The following is a 22,754-nucleotide window of genomic DNA, read 5'->3' as shown; positions in this document are numbered from 1 at the left end:
AGGACCCATCAAGTTTTGGAGCTCCACCAAAGATTGTTGCTGATAGACAGACCCCACTGTAAAATAAATTTCCGAACCCTTTTTTTTCTACCGGCAGCTGTAATTGTTTATTGACTGATTTGGCAATGTACCATGCATCAAATTGGTGAATGTGTGGAAACTGCTCTTGCATGCCCTTGGCTATCAAAACATGCCCGTCAGTGGCTATCGGCTCTTTCTGCATTCCCCTCGATTGAAGATGTTCAACAGATTTGATGAAACAATGTACATTCGGACACCTGCACCATCTACGAGCTCACAATTTATTTACTTTCCATGTCTTGAAAAGTGGTATGTGCAGTACTTTGCTGAAAATCCTGGGCTGTCCCACTGTCTGTCGCCATCTAGCCAGAAACCTTTGCCAGAGAATGTGCTTTCGATTGACATCTGTTCAATTTTCTAGGCTTGAATAATAGCAGGGAATTCGAATTCCCTTTTTGATATTTGAAGTACTAGTGTTTAGCAAGTAACTCTACTACCACAAATTGACAGAACTGGAAATCTTATCGAAAGTAGACACGCTGAAAAATAAAGCTGCTGAACATAGTAGATTTCTAGCTGGCACTTTGCCCATCATCGGTTGAGCAGACCATGAAAATGGATTCTGGAGGTGGACACAGCTGGCTTGGATTTTCAGGTTAGTGTCTTGTAATACACGAGACACATTCACCAATGGCTCCCCGCATATGTTCCCCCTGAATGTATGGACACACTTCAGCATCTGTACAATCTCTAGTAGGCAGCTATCGAATACAATGTATTTTTGCTTTTTTAACAGCCAATTGTCCGGCAAGAATGTGGTGTGAGAGTCGACTGTGGTGGACAAATCGCCCAAACTAGGCAAACTGAAGTTGAGATCTTTAGCAAGTTCCTCGGTCAATTGCGTTGAAGCTTCAGTCTGTTATTTCAGGTTGATATTTGCACACGAATTGGAGAAACAGTTAAAATGAAATCTCTCTTGGGTGGAACTTGGCGGGTATAGATTGTGTCAATGGGTCTGCGAGGAATTGCAATGCATCTTCATTGTATTCAGTTTCATCTTGTCGAGTTGTCGCATGGTAGTAATGGTCCATGGGCATTTTGCAGGGTTTGCTGATCACATTCGATTCAGTTTCCGGCCATTGGGCATAAGCAACACGAGTCTGCTTATTGACTGGACAACGCTGTGCCACAAATATTAGTTGCTCCATTGTGAAATCTTTGGTTTCCTTGGTTGTCTGTTTTTATACTTCTCTTCCTTCTGGGCCACTTGAGAGATGTATTGAAAAACATGCTCAATGTATGGCACACAAACAGCACATACCACTTTAAAAACAAACATATGAACAAAACACCAGTCTAGAAACTTCTACAAAACAAGTTTTTGTTACCCTTGTAATCTTGCTTTTCTTTGAAACTGTGGGATTCTCTTTTGGTCCATGTGCCTCTTCTAATTCAATAGCTTGTGTACATTCCTTTAATCCAATATTCATTAAAAATAATTCTATCATACTGGAAATGAAAAGCTTTCTTCGAAAAAAGCACTTGCACCCACAGCCTTGAAAACAGTGTACATTAGTCATCCTATACATTTTAGATTTCACCTGATATGTCACATGTACTTGATCAAAGACCAGCGTGGAAAACAAACTGACTGTAATGTTGCTCTCAAACATTTTTAATATGTGTTCTGCATTAGGGAGGAAATGTAACGTTAGAACCGAAATCAGAAAAGCTTGAAACCGTGCATGGTCACATGCATTTCACACTCTAGTAATATCCTTTGTAGGATTTACTTTCATTGTTGCAAGGGAACTGTAAGTAGGCATACCGCATACTCTGGACCGGTTGCAATGGAGGAAGTGATTGTAGTAGAAGTTCCAGCATCCTCCTGTAACACAGTACTTGTTTTAGTACGGATGAAAACAGCAAAATGGAACTGAGACAAACAGATGCAGACGATTGTACATTTAGAGAGAAACCCATACATGCCACTTTGTGTTACTAACCGATTGCACACATAAACATTTTCATTTCATTTGAAATTGGAAGCATAACACATTCTTGTAAAGGATAAGTACAATTAAATTACTTGATAGGCCAGTGAACTTTATGTTGACTCCGGAAATGAAATTTATGCAGAATCTTGCTCCTTCATTTTCCGTGCATTGTCATAAAGTGGAACAAGGAAAAATTAAAGTTGTATTAGATATGATGGCAGATCCAACACTCGAATATCACTTTGTGCATGCCGGTAGGACTGATCATTGGGACACAGGACGTGTTGGTTTCGTCACTTCTGAGGGTCTGTGCTTCCATCACTGTGCTCTATGCAAAAAAAGGGACATGTCAAGCAACAGATTACAAAAACATAACTTTTAATAAACTTTTAATAATGCGACTTTTAAAGGGCAAAATGGCATTATTTTATAATGGGCCTAATTGCTTGATTTATTAGAGGCTCAAAGCGTGGACCAATGTAGTACAGTGAAAACTAGCATAGTAAAAATTCAATACAATCTGGCAGCGTTGGAAACTTAAGACACTTTTGAAGTAAATATACACCAAAAGCTCAGATCTGTTCATGAAGTTAAAGGGATGGTCTAGTAAAAATTTTATTTAAAAAATAGATAGGCAACATAAAAATAAAATACTAGCATTCTCCGTTTTAAAACTTCCTATGTAAAATGTTGAGCTATTCAAGCTCAAAATTCGCAAAAGCAAGCACATGCCCTCCTGTGCTGGCTTTTGCGGCACTAATGAAGGAAAAGCCAGCCAGCTGTAGTAAACAAAGGCTACCGCTGGGTGGCTTTCCCTTCATTAGTGCTGTAGACGGGGACGGGAGACCAGAACAGGAAAGCTGCAGCTGAATCTCGGTAAGTGCTATTTATTTTTTTTTTTTTAAATAAGCACTAGCTGCGGTTTTTTCTACGTTTTCCGGGCTGGAGGAGCCCGGAAAACTTAGAAATAAAACCACAGCTTTAAAAACGTTGTATTTATGTTTGCGGTCGCTTTTGAAGCAACCGCAAACATAAATGCAACGTTATTGTGTTGGAAAACGCTGCGGTTTTTCTTTCCAAGTTTCTCAGGCTCCTCCGGCTCGGAGGAGCCTGAGAAACTTGGAAAGAAAAACCGCAGCGTTTTCCAACACAACCGCGTGTGTTTCTGCCTGCTGTGGCTATCACTTTGGGTCTCCGATGGTAGCACCGGAGACCCAAAGTGAAAGCCACAGCAGGTAGAAACACACGCGGTTATGTTTACATGCCGCGTAGTGTTTCTACCTGCAGCTGATTTCCCATTTGGGGCTCTCGGGCTCCCAGTGGGGAGCCCGAGAGCCCCAAATGGGAAAGCAGATTCAGGCAGAAACAACGCGGTTTTCCGCAATGCTGCGTTTTCTGCCTGAATCTGCTTTCCCATTTGGGGTTCAGCCCGAGAACTCCAAATGGGAAAGCAGATTCAGGCAGAAACAATGCAGTTGTGTTGGAAAACGCTGCGGTTTTTCTTTCCGAGTTTCTCAGGCTCCTCCGAGCCGGAGGAGCCTGAGAAACTTGGAAAGAAAAACCGCAGCGTTTTCCAACACAATAACGTTGTATTTATGTTTGCGGTCGCTTCAAAAGCGACCGCAAACATAAATACGTTTTTAAAGCTGCGGTTTTATTTCTAAGTTTTCCGGGCTCCTCCAGCCCGGAAAACGTAGAAAAAAAAACGCAGCTAGTGCTTATTTAAAAAAATAAAATAAATAGCACTTACCGAGATTCAGGTGCAGCTTTCCTGCTCTGGTCTCCGGTCCCCGTCCTCCGCCTACAGCACTAATGAAGGGAAAGCCACCCAGCGGTAGCCTTTGTTTACTACAGCTGGCTGGCTTTTCCTTCATTAGTGCCGCAAAAGCCAGCAGAGGAGGGCCTCCATTTCACAAAATGGATGCGCCCATGTGCTTGCTTTTGCAAATTTTGAGCTTGAATAGCTCAAAATTTTACATAGGAAGTTTTAAAACGAAGAATGCTAGTATTTTTTTTTTTAATGTTGCCTATCTATTTTTTAAATAATAATTTTTACTAGACATCCCTTTAACATTTCAATACCCTACCAGATTTAGATCGAGAGATCATAGATGGTACTTATTTATGCAGCCCATTGTCCTACATAACAAACACATCTAATTCATCATTCAGGACTCACTGGAGCAGCATGTGCATACATTTGGTTGGAATTGCATTTTTAAGTAATTTACGAAGAATTCGGAATCAACACATTTTTGTGTACACGGATCATTCGTACATATCTATTGGCCCTCACATCCTTCAAGACATCCTGGGCTCTACTTACAATCTCGTCCATTGTAAAACCACAATATTTAACCCATTTTCGTATTAAATCGATATCCTTCAGGAATGTATGCAGGACCATGCCCGGACTCTTTGCATGGCTCATAGAAGGGCAATCAAGAATCATACAAGCAGGCATTCTTGATTAGTCTGCAAGATATGTATACAAATATGTCAATTATTTCAAAGTACTGTATGCATGTGATTGATGAAATTATATTACATCTGTCTGTGCAATATTTGTTTTAGTCAAAGAAGGAAAACCTGTGTAACCTTGTCGAATGAACACCGCGATAACTGTTTTACAGAAATGATTGGTATACTCCAAATCATAACGTGTTACTTGTCCGTTGAATGTACTGTCATGCATCAAAAGGGAACATGCTTACAAAAATGGTCCATGAAAGATTCCATTCTATTACAATGGACATTGATGCAATGTGTGCTATTTTTCGAGATCAAAATATTTGAAACATTAGACAGTGGTGAAGTCATTGGGCAAAATGAACATTCAAAGGCTTATTACAATTGGTGGAAATAGAAAAAAAAATTTAGATCAGAAATCGATGAATATAGAGAAGTAAATCGGTGACCTACCACCCTTACCTGGACGGACGAACGAACAAGCCGATTCAGCAAGCAAGGGAGCAAGTATCCATGGAGCAAGTTACACGATAACCAGATACCTTACAGAGCACAGAGGTGTTCTCCAGTAAAATGTCAAGGTGTTTATAAAGGATTAGAAAAGTGGGTGTGAATGTGTGACGTGTTTGTTGCGGGGTCTTGCAGAGGGGAGCCTGGAGACACTGGGTCTGGGGAGGCCATGAGAACAATGGTCACCATGCAGAATAACACTTTTTGTGTACATGGTGTTTGGCACCTTGGCCGTTCCCACCGACCCAGCCCCCTTGTGAGCGCATGGCTACAGGTGTGAAATGCCATTGATACTGGAGGGGGGATGGATGGGCATGAGGCAAGCACAAACGGCCCAGAACACTGCTGAAGGGAGACACACTTTTGTGGATTGCTGTGGAGGGATCTTGCAGAGGGGAGCCTGGAGACACTGGGGAGGCCATGAGAACAGTAGTCACTGTGCATGGAAGAACCCTTTTTAAGTGTACATGGTGTTTGGCACCTTGGCTGTTCCCACCCACCCAGTATCGGAGTGGGGTATAATGGAGGGGTGGTGATTTGTTGCGGACGAGGTGAACGTAAAAGGGCACCAACCATTATGTCACTCATAAAACAAGTGAGCATGTTCTTGATTCATTGAATAATTGAAACAACTATTTGTATATGTTCATTTGTATTTTATTTAGTTTTGTGATGTTGATTGCACAAACTAACTACACATTGTATACTTGCGGTTGCTGCACAGTGTGTGAAAATCCCCTCTACTGTTTGCCGTCACTGAGAATTTTGCGCGAATGGCTCTGACACAGGCAGGTATTACTCGTCGAACGCGGAATCCAAGCCTCCCATAAAGCCACCATGTAAACGAACGGTAGGGCACCAGCCTGTACCACCTGTGGAAGAGAAACCTACCTATAGGGCAATCAGAGTTGTTTGGTCTCTACAGTTCTCATTCAGGTTCTCAAACAACTTCAGCAATGGGGCTACAGCTATCGTTGTAGCTGACATCAAAATGGGACTCAACTTTGAAATTATTGCTTCAATGTAGGGCGAGATACCTTCTGGGTCATTTCTTTCCTTCGGAGGTGACTCATTAGACTTCCGTCGACTTGTATCTTTGAGAGTTATTGCCTCATCCTCACCCTCTGACTCTGAAATTATGGAAGTACACCATTTTGTCTTTTTAGGGGATGGCATCTCTTCGGATTTTTTTTGTACACCTGTGGTTCTTCCTTGGGTTCTGCTTTTGCATCGTTTATCCACATTTCCCTCATCACTCTCAGAGCTTTCTCTTCTTAGACTCCTCTTCTGAGACACTGTGATTTCTTCATTTCTGAATTCAAATGCTTGGGAGTTTGCTTCAAGGATCATTACTTCGTGAATGCTCTTATGTTTAGGACACTGGATCTCCGCGAGTAGTGGGCTACCCCCATTGGAGCTTAATTGTGAAGGTCTCCGTGACTGTATTAGGCTGGCATTCATCCTTGCCAAGTCTTTTAGTACTTGGTCTGCAATCCCTAGTGAATTTCTTTCTCCTGGATGTATATTAATTTTCGATCCTGTGTTTTGTGGTGCAGTTGTTTTTTCCTCCATTCATCGTGGGATGACCATGTCTCAACAATTTCATCCATTCTGTTAGAGGCATCAGGACCTTCATTTGCTTTTGATTTAACTAAAGGTGGTTTGTGCATCTCTGCCACCTTTTAACCATGCCAATAGTTTTAATGATGAACTCGAATTTCGTTGCTCATCCGAGTTCGAGGGTCTTTGATATTTCGTAATGCTTTTATTCGTGAGCTGTCGCATGGGGCCAGTATCTTGGGTCTGCTCGCCGTCCCTCGGCTTACAGGGAGTGGTAGACTTCTCGGACTGCATATTCGCAACCTGATGAATCATTGCCGCACATATTTCTGTGTTCATATCACCGGTCCGCTTATCCTCCGACTTTCTATTTGCACCCAGCGCGCTTTCTGCCTGGGCCCCCTCGCCCTTTCCTGGCGTCACGCAAGGTTTGCTGTTCTGTATCGCTGGGGTTCTCGGTTGTTTGTCTCCATTATCTTGCCTCTCTCCCACAGTAGACCCATCATTTTCTTTCTCTTCATCCTCGTCTTGCTCACTTTTGCTTTCGGTGTCACTTCTTACATCTATGGTTTCGTTCGCAATGTTAGTGCCTCTCTTGTGACAGCTGAACCGCCACCACGTTCCCACGGGACGACTCAGACAGCTCGTTGTCGAGTCCGCTGAGATGAAACAGCGGACATCATCCCAGATCCCCCATCCCGGGGAGACTCACCCTCCTCATCCGCGGCGGCAACATCCGAGGTATGCATTGTAAATCTTGTTTTTCTGTTGAGATTTTCATTTACACTTGACCTACACACTGCGTTCAACCCTCGCTTGGCTTGCGCTCGTGTGTTTGCTTTATTTGTGACGACCCTCGTGGTCGTTGACATTATTAGTGTTTAACGGTATTGTGTATGTCTGTGCTGGGCTAGGCACCGCACTATGGGGGGGGCAGCCGACGCCTGATCGCGCTCGCTTACCCGAACTCTTACCGTGTTCTTGGGTAGCTGCAGAGGACGGGCGATAACAGTTCCGGCTCGCCAACAGCTGATGTTGCCTTTCCTCACGTACCCCTCGAGTCCCTCGAGTCCCCAGGGAACACAGGCAACACACTCCCGCACACTCCGCTACGCCCATCATAATCCTCAACATGGACCTTGTGAGGCAGGCTGCCCTGATCTGTAGACCAAGCATCCAGAGTTTCCTTTGCAGCTGCAAAAAGATAGAAGAACCCGGGAAGAGCGCGTGGTATTACATGGCCAAAGCCAAACCCAGGAGCACCAGTTTTATTAGGGGGAGGATGGTGGGACGTATGGAGGAAAGGGAGACTATGGATTTAGGAGTATGTTAGTCACTACGGTGATCAATTTACAATTTCTCTCTGGGACGTTTTGGTATCCCTGCTTTAGGAGTCGGAAGTACTGAACCTTTACATCCCATCCCCTTTCCTCCATACTGCATGAGTGTCCCTTCTTAGGACTGGAGACGGAACCTTTTTCACCTGAAAAAACTTTCTTCCACTTTAAATTTAGAGGCACACTGGGTGCATGCGCTACCTTGATTCCGCCCACCGGCGCCACATACCAGTCCCTTTTCCACATCGATGGGAACGGGCCGATTTCAACAGCGCTCCTAGGTTTGGTTTCGGCCATGTAATACCATGCGCTCTTCCCCTGGATTCTTGTATCTTTTTGTCTTCTTTCTTGTCAATCGGGTACTTGGTACTCCAGTGCCATGCTCCTCCCCGGTGCATGTCGACTTCAGCGGGCTTCAGTAGGTGTCGGCCTGTGAGGGGCTCTTCACTACGTCCAACCCCCACTCTTTGCCTCTGCTGCCTTGGCCCTGACTACGGCTGGGGAGGTTGTACCACGTGCGACGCACTGACTCCGCGTGCACCGAAGAACAAGCTAGGTAGGTGGAGGGAGCTCTTAGAAAGGTCACCTCCAGAGGACTTGAAGACAGAAATCGAGGCCCAACGGAGGGCCGCTGTTTTCCATCGTACCCTGTAAGGGCAAGGAAGCGCCCAAGCAGGAGGAACCTCTCTGGTTCTCACACCAGCACACGTACCGAGTTTAGTCCAGCTACCGGCCTCACGGCTGCGGTCCCCTCTGAGGTGCGTCCTAGTGGTCAGCATGTGGGAATGGGCCCTGGAAAACCTCTACCTCCGGGCCAACCACCTCCCTTGGGGAGGCCAACTTGGAAGCGGACAGGCTCAGCAGCTGGAGGCGGACATTTACAAGTGGCAGTTGAACGACCAGTTGCTGCAGGTGGTCTTGAACGCATTGGGCCATCCTCGGGTGGATTTATTAGCCTCCTGGAACAGGAAGTGCCAGCAGTTCACGCCTTGGTAGGGTCAGGGCCCCGTCTCCCTGGGGGGATGCCATGCAGATTGAATGGGGAAGGCATGGCATTCCATGCATTTCCTCCCATACCCCAGATCCCCAGAGTACTCTGCAAGATAAAGGAAGCTCGTCACCTCACCATCCTAGTGATGGTGCCTTGGTGGCCAGCGAGGCTGTGGTTCTCTGAATTGTTCAGCCTCTTGGACAGAGCACCCATTCACCCTTTGCTGGTCCCAGCACCTCTCCTGTCCCAGCAGCTTGACAGGGTTCTCCACCTCGCTCCTCAGAAGTTAGCCCTTCCAGTGTGGTTCCTGAGCAGATCACCCTCAAGTACCGGTGCCTATCTCTGGCTAATCTGGAGATCATCCAGGGTGCTAGGAGCAATGCCACTAGGAGCCAATACAAGAGTAAATGGAGCAGGTTCTGTCAGTGGGCATAGTCGGAGATTGACCCCCTGACGTGCACGCTGGACGATGTGCTCTTGTTCTCGGCACACCTTGCCTATTCAGGCATACAGGTGGACACATGTCGCACCGATCTGGCAGCCATATGGGCCTACAGGAATTCAGAGAAGGTCTTCTCCTCTTCCAACCCAATAGTCAAACATCTGACGGGCTTGTCCAGTGTGTACTCGCCCATCAAGAGGCCACACCCTGTGTGGGACGTCAATGTGGTGTTGGGCGCCTTGGTGCACAAACCCTTCGAGACAATGGCGTCCGCGGACATCGGGCTGGTCACCATCAAGACAGCTCTGCTAGTAGGTCCGCAGGTTGTACGCACTATGTCACCTTTGGGGGCACCAGACCCGATTATCAGGCCCCCAAGGCTACCACCGCAAGGTGGATGGTTGCGGCCATCAAGGAGGCCTATGAGGGGCAGCGCAAGCCGCTGCCAGCCAACATGCACGCTCACAGTCAGAGCCAAAGCCACGGCCATCGCCTTCCAGCAGCAGGTTCTATGGCAGGTCATAAGCAGAGCAGCAACCTGCGCAATACCTTCATCTTTCTGTAAGCATTACTGTTTGGATGCCGGTTCTAAATCAGACGCGACATTTGGACAGGCGGTTTTAATGAACTTGTTTGCTTAAGGAGGGTCTCCTCTTCACCCTGGGGCTACATTCAGTTGTAACGGGACAGGACGTAAGCTATTATAAGTTACTCACCAGAGTGAGTAATTTAGTCCCATTTCTTCCATACGTCCCACCATCCTCCCCCCTAATAGTGGTGGCATTAGGTAATGTTAAATATTGTCGATGCGTAAATGGGGACTGAGGTGTGGCGCTGGTGGGTGGAGTCATGGGTGCGCATGCTCCCAGGGCCGAACCCCACACGCGCCTATACATTTAAAGGGGAAGGTTTTTTTCTGTTGAAAAAGGTTGTCTCCAGTTCCTAGGAAGGTACGGCCGTGCAGTATGGAGGAAAGGGGACTAAGGACGTTAGTCACTACAGAGAGTAACTTATCTTTCCAGGATCAGACCTTTATGCAAAAACCCAGCCAATCGAACAGCCTTGTAACATTCAAACTTCGGGGTGGGGGAGTTTGGTAATCCTTTCAGGACAGCCAGCTCCCCAGTTTGTACTGGATTATCAAACTCGGGCTGGAAGACCAAGGATTGCAGAGATTTGGACTCCTCCCTCGCATCCTGCCTTCAGACACTCTGGAACCTGAGCGGGGATTCCACAGGACTGCTGCCGAAGATGAAAAACGCACAAATATTTCCCGGCCTGGGGGGTCAGTGGAAGGAACAAGAAAGGACAAGCTCTAAAATGGAGAACTAAGACTGGGCCATTTTGGTAAAATGGGCATCCATGGGTACCTTTCCCGGGCCTGTGCAAACAGCCTGAGTAAAGGTGCACCGAATTAATAAAAAGGTTTACTGCCGACAGTCATTTAAGGTAAGTTTGTCCTTGTAACGGGTTACATTTAAAATGAGAAAGGGGATACTTCTATCTGCCCAGCACTTCACCTAAGGTGGGGGTGCTGGTCTCACCTTTTAAAATGTAAAAGGGATCCAAACTCCTTTGTACCCTTGAGCTGTAGTTCTCACAAGGTTAGCCAGAGAAAGTTAAAAGGGGAAACCCTAGGGCAACCCAGCAACAATAGGCACTTATTGCCAAAACGTTGTCAAAGAGGATAACGTAAAAGGCACTATGGAGAGTCTTAAAAAGGACACCCATACAAAGAGTAAAAGATTCTGTGAGTGCGGGAAAAAGGTTCCCACTCGGAGGTATAAGGAAAAAGAATCCACCAGTAAAAGCATAAGGTTCTGGGGTTGACACAGGTCAGGGAGATCTAGCATTTCTATGAACATTTTACCAACAACACATACCATTTGTATACTATTTTAATATCCCTTTAGGAGCCATTCTTCCTGAATGCATAAAATGTTTGTATATTTGAGTTAAGATCGAAGTTCTATTGATGCAGATTAGGTAGCAAATGAAGTTAGATTTTGAATTTTTGACTTTTTTAATGGTTGCGATTTCTTTTGTTCCCTGTTTTGTAGCCAGCGCACCACCTGTGTATTACAGTTACTATGTGCTGCCAGATGGATCTTACTGCCTGGCACCCCCTCCTGCTGGCGTTGATGTCACTACCTACTACAATCAAGTTCCAACTGATGTGGCTGCACCAACCACGAGTGTCTCCGCACAGCCACCACCTGGTATCTCTCCGCCTCCACCACCAGTCAGTCCGAGCCCTGCTGTGGCACCAGCGAGGTAGGCAAACCAGCGTATCCGTTAAAGCATTTTATATATGTGCTTCCTTATAGTCTGTCGCTGTTTCACAAAGGCTCTAACCTGTACAGATTTCACTTGCTGTAAAAAATGTTTGTAGTAAAACCAATACTGCACTCTATAATTAAAACTGCATTTAGGTTTTTCCAGGCAGTAACCTGATACTTAAAAGTGAATAATTTAAAGAGCCTGAAACGAATCTTGTGTCTAGCTCAGTCAGCAAAAAATGTCAGTGTCAAAGGTGCATTTGTCTCCAGGCGTTCCTGATTTAGGTATGCCAGTTTACATTCCGAGTTGAGCCTTTACCACCTCCATTGTTTGCTTTTGAGATGTTATTGCACCGGTCATAGTTGGCTGCACATCATTCTCTGATGTGTACATTTGTCAGCTTGTCTTGTGCATGGTAGTGTTTGGGGTCGGGAAAAGTCTCTTCCAGTGCATTCCGGCTGAGAGTGGGACTATAGTTTGCACTCAACACTGTAGTTCATGTGCGTTCTGCTGGTTAGATAGCACAGCGAGTGGCATGCTCACCCCTGATATCTGTGCGCAGGTTGTAATCCAGACTAGGTCAACTTAGCCTTTCATCCTTTTGAGGTCGATTGCTAGAGTGTAATTCCTTTTTATGTTAAATTCTCTCCATCAGTGCACTTTTTGCTGGACTCATTTTTTAAAATCTAACTGCTGTGATTGGGACCCTTTTTTTCCACCCTCAGACTTCACTTTGTATTTGGGAACCTTTTGCATCTCTTTTGGATACTAGTTAAGCTTTCCTCTAAGTTCATGGCATCTGTAATTTCCTTTTGTAGTATACAGCATTTTTCTGTGTAGTGGTACTGGGAAGCTCCCGTAACTTTCTAGTTATAGTGGCAAGTTATTTATTTTTTCGATTTGTAAAGCGCCCCAACACTGAGGCACCAGGGCGCTGTTACGAGACCAGTTACATGGAGCATAATAACTTAAAGCATCATTGAATTAAGTGACATGTACATGCAGATAAACAATGCAGGTTAATAGCATATATCATGGCTATTATGGCCTGGGGAAGTCAGGTTTTCAAGGTTTTAAGGAAGGACCAGTAGGAGTTGTTTGCTCTTCGTTCTGGGGGGAGGGCATTGCAGTGGATGGAAGCAACAGTCGGGAAGCTCACCCTTCCTCCTTTTGGCTTTTTTCACTTTTGGTAGGGTGAGTCGGTCTGCATAGCAAGACATGACTGGTCTGGAGTTCGCCCTCTGAATTTTCTGAAAGAGGTTTTGTGGGGCGGTGTTGCTCAGGCATTTGTGTGTGATGGTCAGGGTCTTGAAAATAACCCTTTCCCGTATAGGGTGCCAATGCGCCTTTCTTCTGTCAGCAGAGATGTGATCTGTTTTGGGGATGTTTAGCGCAGCTCAGAGGGTGTTATTTCTGATTATATGTAGCTTGTTGATGTTCTGTTTGTAGGTTCCCGCAAAAAGTACATTACAGTAATCCAATTTCGCTTCAGTGGTGGTTCTCGCAATGGTCAGGCAACTCTCTGGTGTCAAACTGTCTTGCTGCATTGATGAGTTTGGCTATGTAAGCGGCAGAAGAGGCCTCTGCACTTGTTTGGTGAGGGTGATGCATCCAAGTGGACGTCCGCAGTCTTTACTGTGGCTGAGACGGGGATCTGGAACGTGTCTATTTTAAGAGGTTTTATAGGGACTAAGTTTCTTCAGCTTGGTGGGAGAGCCTGCCAGAGGATCTCAGTCTTGTTGTTTAGACATGGGTGGTTGGTTGCCATCCAAGTTTGGATTGTAGAGTAGATTTTGTTGATCGTGAGGCTATCTTCATCACAGGAGCCTGAGAGGGGAAGGAGTCTTTGGGTGTCATCGGCATAGTTGGTTTAGGGTATGCCAATGTCATCCAGGAGGTCAAATAGTGATTTGATGAATGTTGTAAAGGGAGGAGGATACACAGGATCCTTGGGGGATGCCACACGGGATGGGAGGAGCATTAGCAGTGTCTGAGAAGACTCTCGTGGTTTTCCCTTCTAGGAAGGAGGCTATTCAAGAAGTGGCTTCAGGGGAGAAGTTGGCTGATGTGGAGAGATGGTGACATAAGGTCTTGTGGTCTACTAGATTAAAGGTGGCCGACAGATCCAGTAGGAGTAGGATGGCTGGTTTGCCCTCATATCTAAAAGTGTCGAGTTGGATTTTTAAATCAAGTAGTGCCTATTCAGTGCCGTGGCCTGGAAGGAAGCCCGATTGGCGAATGCCTAGAATCTGGTTAGACTCAGGGTAGGTTTGGATCTGATTGAATGCAGCTCTGTCAAGGAGCTTAAAGAGGAAGGGTACAGTTGTGATAGGGCAGTAGTTTGGTATCGTGGGGCCCAGGGAAGGCGTCTTGAGTAGGGGGCAGACCAAGGATTCCTTGAGGCTGACTGGGACAGAATTTGAGGCGAAGGAAGCGTTTATGAATTTCGTTATGAATGGGACCAGGGTTTCAGAACATTCTTTAATCATGGACGCTGGGCAGATGTCTCCCTTGCAGTTTGATGCTTTAAGGTTTTTTAGGATGTTGGCTGTATCTAGTTCTGAGAGATTTCCTTAAAGTGGAAGGCAGGTGTGGGGAGTGCTATGGGAGGGATGTTTTTGAGCCGTTTCAACAAAATTTTGTTCTGTAGAGTGAAGATTTTAGTCCTGCATGGCATTCTGAATGTTAGTGCACCATGTTACGCCTTTGTTAATGGAGTTGGGGGCTGTGATTGGTGTCTCGTTCTCTTGAGGTTTTTGAATAATTTCCTGGAGTTGGAATTGGCTTTTCCGATTCTGGAGTTGTAGATTTGAGCTTTGGCTGAAGTAATGGCTTGTTTATATTCATTAGCAATTTTGTTAAAGGCTGCTTTGGGGCGTTCTGTGGGGTCTTTTTTTTCCCAGAGCGCTTCCACCTGTCTTTTTGGATCGCAAGGTCTGTGGTGAACCAGGTGTTGGGGTTGCATGTAGGGTTGGACTTTCTCGGGAGGATGGGCTGCAACCTTGTTAACTGCTTTGGTCATGGTGCTGGCATAAAGGTCTGCTAGGGTCTGTTACATCTAGAGATTCTATGCTGAGGGTGGTGACGGGGGGTGATGGGGATTTACCTGGTGCTTCGATCGAGGGTTGGTGGAAGAGAAGGCCCGGAGGGAAGGGGTGGTTTTTGAGAACGGAAGAAGAATCCAATGATGTGGTGGTCTGACCAAGGACAGAGGGCGTTGGAGGTGATGGTGACATGACTGGTTAGGTCCGCAATCCAGTCAAGCATTCTGCCCTTGTGGTTGGGGGATATGAGACAGTATTTGAACCCAAGGTCTGAAAGGGCATTGGCTACAGCGGTAGCTGCCGTGTCAGCTGGGTCTTCAAGGCCTAGGTTGAGGTCACCCAGTATAAGAGGCTATGAAAGGTAAGTCTGTGGGGGTGGTTGACAATTTAAGGGCAAGGCGGTCACAATGACCTTCTGTAGAGATGCAATGGGAACTGATTTGGAGGGAGTCCTTGTAAATTAGGGCAATGCCTCCACCACGCCTGGAGTCTGGTCTATAACACCTAAGGATGGCGAAACCCTCAGGAAGGGCGAGGGACAAAACAGGGCCTGAGGCCTGGTGAAGCCATGTTTCAGTGATGGCGAGCATGTCTAGATTTTGCTTAATGATCAGGTCATTGATAACCAGGGCATGGGCAGGCAGCGACCTAGCAGTGCTGAGGGCACCATGGAGCATAGGGGACAGTATGGGTTCTTGGAGGGTTGAGGGCTTGAGATAATGTTGAGAGGCTTGGTGTTAGATGCTGCATTGATAGTGGAGCTTGGTTCTTGAGTGGAGTTGGTGCTAGTTATATCTTGGTGGCTAAAGCAACGATTGGGGGGGGGGGGAATAAGGGGTAGGTAATGCTGTTGTCTGAAGCTGAGGTGTGGTGGTGGTTGAATAGGTGTTGTGGTTGAATGCTGGGCGTGGGCCTTGGCTGTCTTAGTGGCTGTAGCAGTCATGTGCACGGGATTTAGCGCCCAGGTGAAGATTTCTCCTTTGGCTGGCGGCTGGGAGGTGGGTGGGGTGGCTTCTGGTGGTCCTAGAGCATAGCCTTTCATTATTGCTGTGATGGGGAAGGCAACGGGACATCTGCTGGTAATGGAGCATGGACTCCCAATCATGGCTGCAGCTAGTGCTGCAGCAGTGCAGTTGTTTGAAATCGAGCATGGACACCTAATTATGGCTAGTGTTGGTGCTGCAGCAGTGCGGTTGTTTGAAATGGAGCATGGACACCTAATTATGGCTAGTGTTGGTGCTGCAGCAGTGCGGTTGTTTGAAATGGAGCATGGACACCTAATTATGGCTAGGGTTGGTGCTGCAGCAGTGCGGTTTTGGGGGTGGCATTTGCTGGCTCTGGAGCCTAGCCTCACATGCCTTGCAGAGGTATGTGCTGGGTTGAGCGTTTGATTGGGGGTAGGTGTGAAGATAGCAGGGGGCGGGGACAGCGAAGGATCGGAACCTTGGGTAGATGAATAGTGGGGAGGGAGGGGGCTGGTAGTGCTCCGGGTCAGTGGAGTATCGTGGAGTGGGGATGGTGTTAAGGCCATGAAAGAGTAGGGGGGTGGTCCAGGATATGCTGATGAGTAAGTAGCTGGATGAGGGGTGGTTGCAGCTTCATGCGTTGTATTGGGTGGCGGTCGTTGCTCTGTTGCTGGTGTAGTGTAGACCTGCATAGGTGTGGGGGCGGGAGGGATTATGCTAGTGGTGTTACTGGTTAGTAGTTCCACGAGTACACAAGTTGTGGGAACGTGTTGTCAGGCCATCCTGTATGTGTACTCAGGCGGGTGAGGGGTGGGGGTGGGGGAGGAGTGTGTTGGAAGTGCCTGGGGGAGTGGCGGCAAAGTAGGTGTGCTTACTGCAGTCTGGAGCAGTGTGCCGAGTGGTACGTGTGTCAATTGCGTACAGGGAAATATCAGGAAGCCCAAAGAACGTTGCAGGTTGGAGAAAGGAGCTTGCTGGGACAGGGGTATCGGTTATGGCGCGGGCAGCTTTGAGTGGCTGGTGGCAGAGGATATTTTTCTACCAACATTTGTGAACTTGTGCGGCAGGCTGTCTTTGCAGCTCAGGGAACACAGGGTACACCATTCCCTTAAAATAGTGGCTGTACTTTTTTCTCGCCCTCTTGATGGCTTTTCCTTTGAGGCCGCCTTCTACCTAGCTGGGTGGGAGTGGTCTTGATAGTCTTTTGTTGTTGGCAGGTTTCACTAGGAAAGCCTGCCAAGGCTGAGTTTCCTGGAAGGGAGTAGCCCAAAACTCCACTGGTCTTTGTTCTCCAGTGTGCCTGCTTGGACCCAGTTCCAACTGGGAAGGCTGGTTGCTCTCCTGGACAGCCCACCTCACAGATTTGCATGAGGCTTGTGGTGTGATTGAAGGGTGTGATGCTGTAAATGTCCTTGTTCTGTAGTCATTTTACATGTGTGTTCTGTATTGTTTGTTTTCTGCCCAGGAGTCCATGTGGGACTCCTGGCAGTGCAGCCCTTACTCTTTTTGGTTTGGTGTACAGACCGTTGGGATACCCTTATGGCACCCATGGGTGGGGATAGCACCCTGTACCCCTAGTGTATGTTTTGGGCACCTGTGGGTGGCTCACAGAGCAGGGTATGGACTGGTGGCAGCTCCATGCTGAATTTGACAGGTGCTCTGAGTATCCTCCATTTTGGGATACCCAGGCCCTGCCATTGGAATCGGTTGATTCTTGATAGACCAGATGGCCCCTGTGGCCTCTTGCCTTCTATTGCCAGTTACCTTGTTTATCCCTGGGAAGCCCTGTCTGTCCTTTCCCCTGACAGTTGTTGGGTGGAAGTTCCATATATGGCATTGTGGGGAAGTCCAGGCCAGACTGACTGGAGCCTTCCCAGTGACTGTATGTTGTGGGTAGGCCCTTGGGGTGGGACCTGGGTGAATGCAGTGTGTGACCAATAGGCTCTTCTTGTTATGGGTGTCTGGTTTCTGGTATGTGACAAAAAGACCGAGACAGCCCTGCCCGAAACTGGTATGAATACAGTGTGGAGTGCTGAATGGCTGGGTACTTGTCCCAATACACATTCCTTGTTGCGAGTGCCTGGAGGAGGACGAATGGTCTGAATGCACTGTGAGCCTGGTTGGCTGCCTGCATGAATGCCCTTATGAATGATTGGTTGCCTGAGTGTGACCCAGCAGAATGAATGAGAGACCAAACAGTATATCTGGGGACCTCTCCCTGATGGAAATCATTCAGAAGCTGAAGTCGAAACTGATTGTTAATCTCGACAGCCGAGCCCGAAGGAGGTTGACTGCTGTTACCTTCACCGCAATCCAAAAGCTTCCGTGCCGTCGACTGATCCTAGAGAGGACCTGGCAAGGAGACCTCTTCTCGCGCTACGAGGGAACATCGTGCACTGCTAACCTTTGCCGAAACGCCCTGGAAGTCAGCCTTTGAAATACTGTCAACCGGTGACGTGGACCGCCGAGGAGAACGATGAGAAACCCCAGACAGCTGTCCACTGCCATCGCCCAGGTTTGCTATAACCACTAGAGGACCATCAAAGTTGTGTTGCCCAAAAGGGGGGACAGCTTGACGTCGTGCCGCCGACGACCGGAGCAGCAACGCTCCACTGATTAAGACACTTTGAATTCAAGGACGCTCTCGCCAGCACTGCTGATGGCTTTGTCCCGCCAGAGAAAGTTGAGGCCGCCGAGGAGCATTCGTTGGTGGGTTTCCTGCCACCCAAAGACCACAGACGCCGACAACTCGACGCCCTTGCTGGGCCAAAGTTCTTCATAGACTCTTCACTGCAAAAAACTACCGTTGTCGAAGTGCACCGCATGCCTCACCTTCACAGGACGTCCGCGACCGATCGTCGACGAGCACTGCCAGGAGCAGAGCTGCTGCCTCTACACCATTGTTCACCGTTTCCTCGTGGGATCTCGACAATCCGTGGCTCCGGTCATAAAGGGAGACTCTCAAGAAGTATCCATCGACTACCTGGTGTCGAACTCTGCTATTCCAGGTACATTGGGGTGGTAGAACCCTTTAGAGGGAAATAAGACTCATGTAAGCAATATATGGATTGGTCTTGTATTATCTTTATTTACAGGTTTCTCAGTGGAGGAGGGAGGGATCCTCACAGAACTGTCTAGGTTACGGTGCTAGTACTCTGCCTGTTGTTTTCACTAACCTGCTTTCCTCCTATGTCTATTGTTGGTTCACTTTATTAACTGATTTGTATGACATTTGAACTGAGTACAGTTGATGCACTTAAATGGAATCTTAAGAAGTAATTGTGGTACCTCCATAGAAACTTAGGTTTCCCATTTTAGATTATCTTGAGCACAGTGCGTTATTGTGTTGGTGTACATAACTTGAGCCTATTTATATGAACTGTTTTCACTAACCTAGTGGGTGGATATTCCTGTGTGCGCGCTTGGACTAAATTGGACTTAAGAAACAGCCTGCATCACCTCCTGAGAGCTTAAGCCTCGATTTCTCGTCCATTGCTACCCTATAGAGAATCTTGGCTGGGGTGCTCTGTGCTTCTACTCTGTAAAGACTGGAGGGGGGGGTTCTGTACTCCTGCCCCTCTATATGGCAAAGGGCTTAGCCAATTCTTAAAAATTCCTTCAACATAAAAGGTGAGGGACTTTGAACAGACCCCAGAGACGACCACTGCACTGAAAGAGCTGCAACCTCCACGGCCTGCAATTCACAATGGTCCTGTGCCATTTTCTGGTGCAACGTCCTCCGAAGGCCAGTTTTGTCTGTAACTTGGTAGGCATTCTTTTGGACCTCCAGTGAATAGATCCTGCTCCTGAAAGTCCCCTCTACCGAGATGAGGACCAAGAAAGTGCACAAGCTCCACCACAAGATAACCAATCTGCATCCAGAGCCTGTGAAAGGCTCCAACACACTGTTGGGGAGATTTATAATGTTTATGCTTCACTCCCCTCTCCTAGGGAGACCCCAGCACTTTTTGCAAGACTTCTGGGCCTTACTCTTACGTCCTGACCTTGTCCTCCATACTGCATGGGCATCCCTTCCTAGGGATGGGAGCCGGAATCTTTTTCACCAGAAAAACCTTCCCCTTTAAATTTAGAGGCGTGTGGGGGTGCGGCCCTGGGAGCATGCGCTACCCTGATTCCGCCCACCGGTGCCACTCCCCAGTCCCCCTTTCCACGTTTACAGGAACGGGCCGATTTCACCAGCGCTCCTGGGTTTGGCCTTACCATGTAATAAGTGCTCTTCCCTGGATTATTATTTTATCTTTTTGTCTTTCTTTGTCATCCAGGAACTTGGTCCTCTGGCGTTCCGCTCCTTCCCAGTACATGTTGACTTCAGCGGGCTTCAGCAGATGTCCAGGCTGCGAGGGGCACTTTCCTACGTCTGACCCCCGCCCTCTTTGCCTCTGCTGCCGTGGCCCTGACCACAGCTGGGAAGATTGTACCGCATGCAACGCACCTTCACGCTCACTGCAGAACAGGCTATCTAGGTGGGGGGAGCTCTTCGAAGGGTCGCCTCCAGAGGATTTAAGAAGTTTGTTAAACTGAGATTGAGGCCCAAAGGAGGGCCACTATTTTCCATCACATCCCAGAAGTTCTTTTACCGGGTGTACACGCGAGGGCAACCCCTAGTACCGGCACTTTGTCCGAGGGGGCGCCTGCATGCAGCATTACTGCCGACGATGCCGAGGGCAATATGCCTTCCAGGTGAAGAGTCTTGCAGGAGATAGGGCCCAGGGAGCCATGCACCACGACGTTGCACGCAGCTCGACAAAATGGCTGCCGTGCCAGACAACATGGCAGCTCGTTGATGTGGCTCCTAGGAAAAGAGCAGGCGGGTGAACGAGTTTCAAGCTGGGACTGGTGCCAACCAGGTATGTGGCCTAGTTTATCCATTTGCGGCGCAGGGCAGGTTTCCCCTGCAACCAAGGCAGAGGTGCGTTCCGGCCCCAGCAGCCCCCAGCCACTCCGTCAATTTGTTCTGCCTCCGAAGACAGGTTCTTCGAAAGGTTATTGACGCTGATGCAAACGATTCCCCACCAGATGGTGGGCCATCTTACGGGATGCTGTCGGGGCCTTGCTCCCAACAGTCACTCCACCGCCACCCATAGTCATTCCCCTCAACCCCCCATGGCTCTGGCACCACAGGCCCCAGCGCAGCCCCCTTTGTCCCTGACGGCTCCTCCGATTCAGGCTCCAACAATACAGGCGGTTCCACCCCAGCCGCTGGCCCTGGTCTCCACACTGCACCCACGGCGCCCAGCACTCTGCCACCCGCTCCGGGCCAGCTGGACACCCTGCTGGACACAGATGAGGACCTGGACAGGCCATCGTCAGCGAAGGCCTTCCACGACAGGCTTGCAGGTTTGGCAGAATATTTGGGCCTTCCTCAACCTGAAGTCAAGCAGCTCGAGGAGAGGGGTCCTGTCAGAAGTCCTCACTCTATGACCCCTGACCAAGACGAGTATCCCGATGCAGAAAGACACCATGGCTCTGGCCAAGAAGGGGTGGCACAAGCCTTACTCGGCCCAACCTGTCATTCGGCACATCGATGCTAAGTATAGACAGAAGGAGGGCGATACACTCTTGTTATCAACACACATCCTGCCTCATCCTTCTGTCATCGCTGCAGCGTCACTCTGCTCTAAGCCTTTGTCGTCCTTGGCCACCTCGTCCTCGGCACTGCTAGGCAAGTAGGAGAAAAGCTTGGTGGCATACGGGAAGAAGCTGTACCCCATTGCTTCCCTGCACCTGCGTCAGGCCAACGCGGATGCCATGCTGGCAGTAGCTAACCAGAGGTTGTGGCAGGAAATAACAGACTTCCTTCCAGAACTTCCCGTACAGAGCCCCAGGCATGCTTCAAGGCGGGTCTAGGAGAATCCAGGCTGGTAGCGCAGGACATCATGGAGTCCACAGTGGCCCACATCGATAACTCTTGCCGGGCCATCTGCATTGCCAAGGACATGAGCAGTACGGCCTGGCTTCGGGCTACCAAGTTTAACCCAGGCGTCCAGGATTGTATATTGGACCTTCCATTCGAGGGGAGTGAACTCTTCCACTCTACCACCGACCAGGAATAAGATAAAAATAACAGCTTGCAAACTGCGAAGTTTTTATCCTGACGAAGGCCACGCCTAGTCGCATCAATGCTCCGACAAAGGGTGGGAGTTTGGTTGGTTCCGGGGATTCCCGGAACGAGACAACCTGACCGTTTGCTGAGTCAGCACTGGTGCAAGCAACAAAAAGGGGGCGGGAGCAAGGACTTCTTCCAGTCACCCTCCTCGGAAGCAGCCTCCAAGAATAAAAAGGCATGTCGTGTCCCCCCGGGTCCATGTGTTTCCAGTGGGTGGGCAGGCTAGCCTCTCGCGTGCATTTCTGGCACCAGAACCCTGCGGCCCCATGGATCCTCTCAGTAGTATCCATGGGGTACCACCTGCCTATACCTCCCTCTCCTCCTCCTTTGTCCCCTCCACTCCGACAGATTGGGACAGCAACTCTTGGTGACGATCCGTTTGTTCGTCGAGAGCCAGGCAGTGGAAGAAGTACCAGCCTCCCATAGGGGCTTGGCTTCTATTCCAGGATCGCCATGCAAACACACCAAGCTGGCCTGAGAGTTGTGTTGGACCTATCAACCCTCAACCTCTCCCTCCCTCGTCAAAAATTCAAGATGGTTACGCCAGCACCCATTGCAGAGGCACTAGTCGAGGGAGATTGGATGGACTCCTTGGATCTGAAGGACGCATACCTGCAGGCCCAGATTTCTCAGCACCATCGCTCCTTCCTACGCTTCAGGATCATGGGCTGCCATTTCCAGTACAAGGTGCTACCCTTTGGACTCAACTCAACCCCCTTGGTATTTACCAGACTCCTGAATATGGTATGGCATTTATAACGCGCCTATACACAAGTGTTTCCAGGCCTTACATGGCAAGGAAGGGGGCGGGGGAACAGAGGGAAGACTGAGACAGCGATCCTTCTAGGCCAAAGGACATTCAGATCGCACAAGTGCAGGGTAAAGGGGGAAGAGGAAAAGTGCGGATTGGGAGGGGTGTGGGGACAGTGCAGTACATGGGGTAATAGAATAAATTAAAAAATAAGAGAAGTAGGGCCAGCTGATGGCAAGGGTAAGTGCAGACATCGGGTG

General features: G+C 48.3%; 1 protein-coding gene across 3 annotated transcripts in view; it reads left to right on the top strand.

Annotated features, from left to right (window-relative positions):
• SFSWAP (splicing factor SWAP) overlaps nt 1-22,754 on the top strand; it is a 964,816-nt gene that overhangs the window by 157,212 nt on the left and 784,850 nt on the right. For all 3 annotated transcript variants that reach the window (XM_069620077.1, XM_069620076.1, XM_069620075.1), the window contains exon 8: nt 11,388-11,601. In XM_069620077.1, coding sequence (XP_069476178.1) covers nt 11,388-11,601 — 214 coding nt within the window. The remainder of the gene's footprint in view (nt 1-11,387; nt 11,602-22,754) is intronic.

This window comes from Ambystoma mexicanum, chromosome 10 (assembly GCF_040938575.1).
Source record: "Ambystoma mexicanum isolate Mex_15411 chromosome 10, UKY_AmexF1_1, whole genome shotgun sequence".
Taxonomy (NCBI): domain Eukaryota; kingdom Metazoa; phylum Chordata; class Amphibia; order Caudata; family Ambystomatidae; genus Ambystoma; species Ambystoma mexicanum.
Note: the sequence above shows the minus strand (reverse complement) of the source record. Positions and strands in the feature narration are given on the sequence as shown.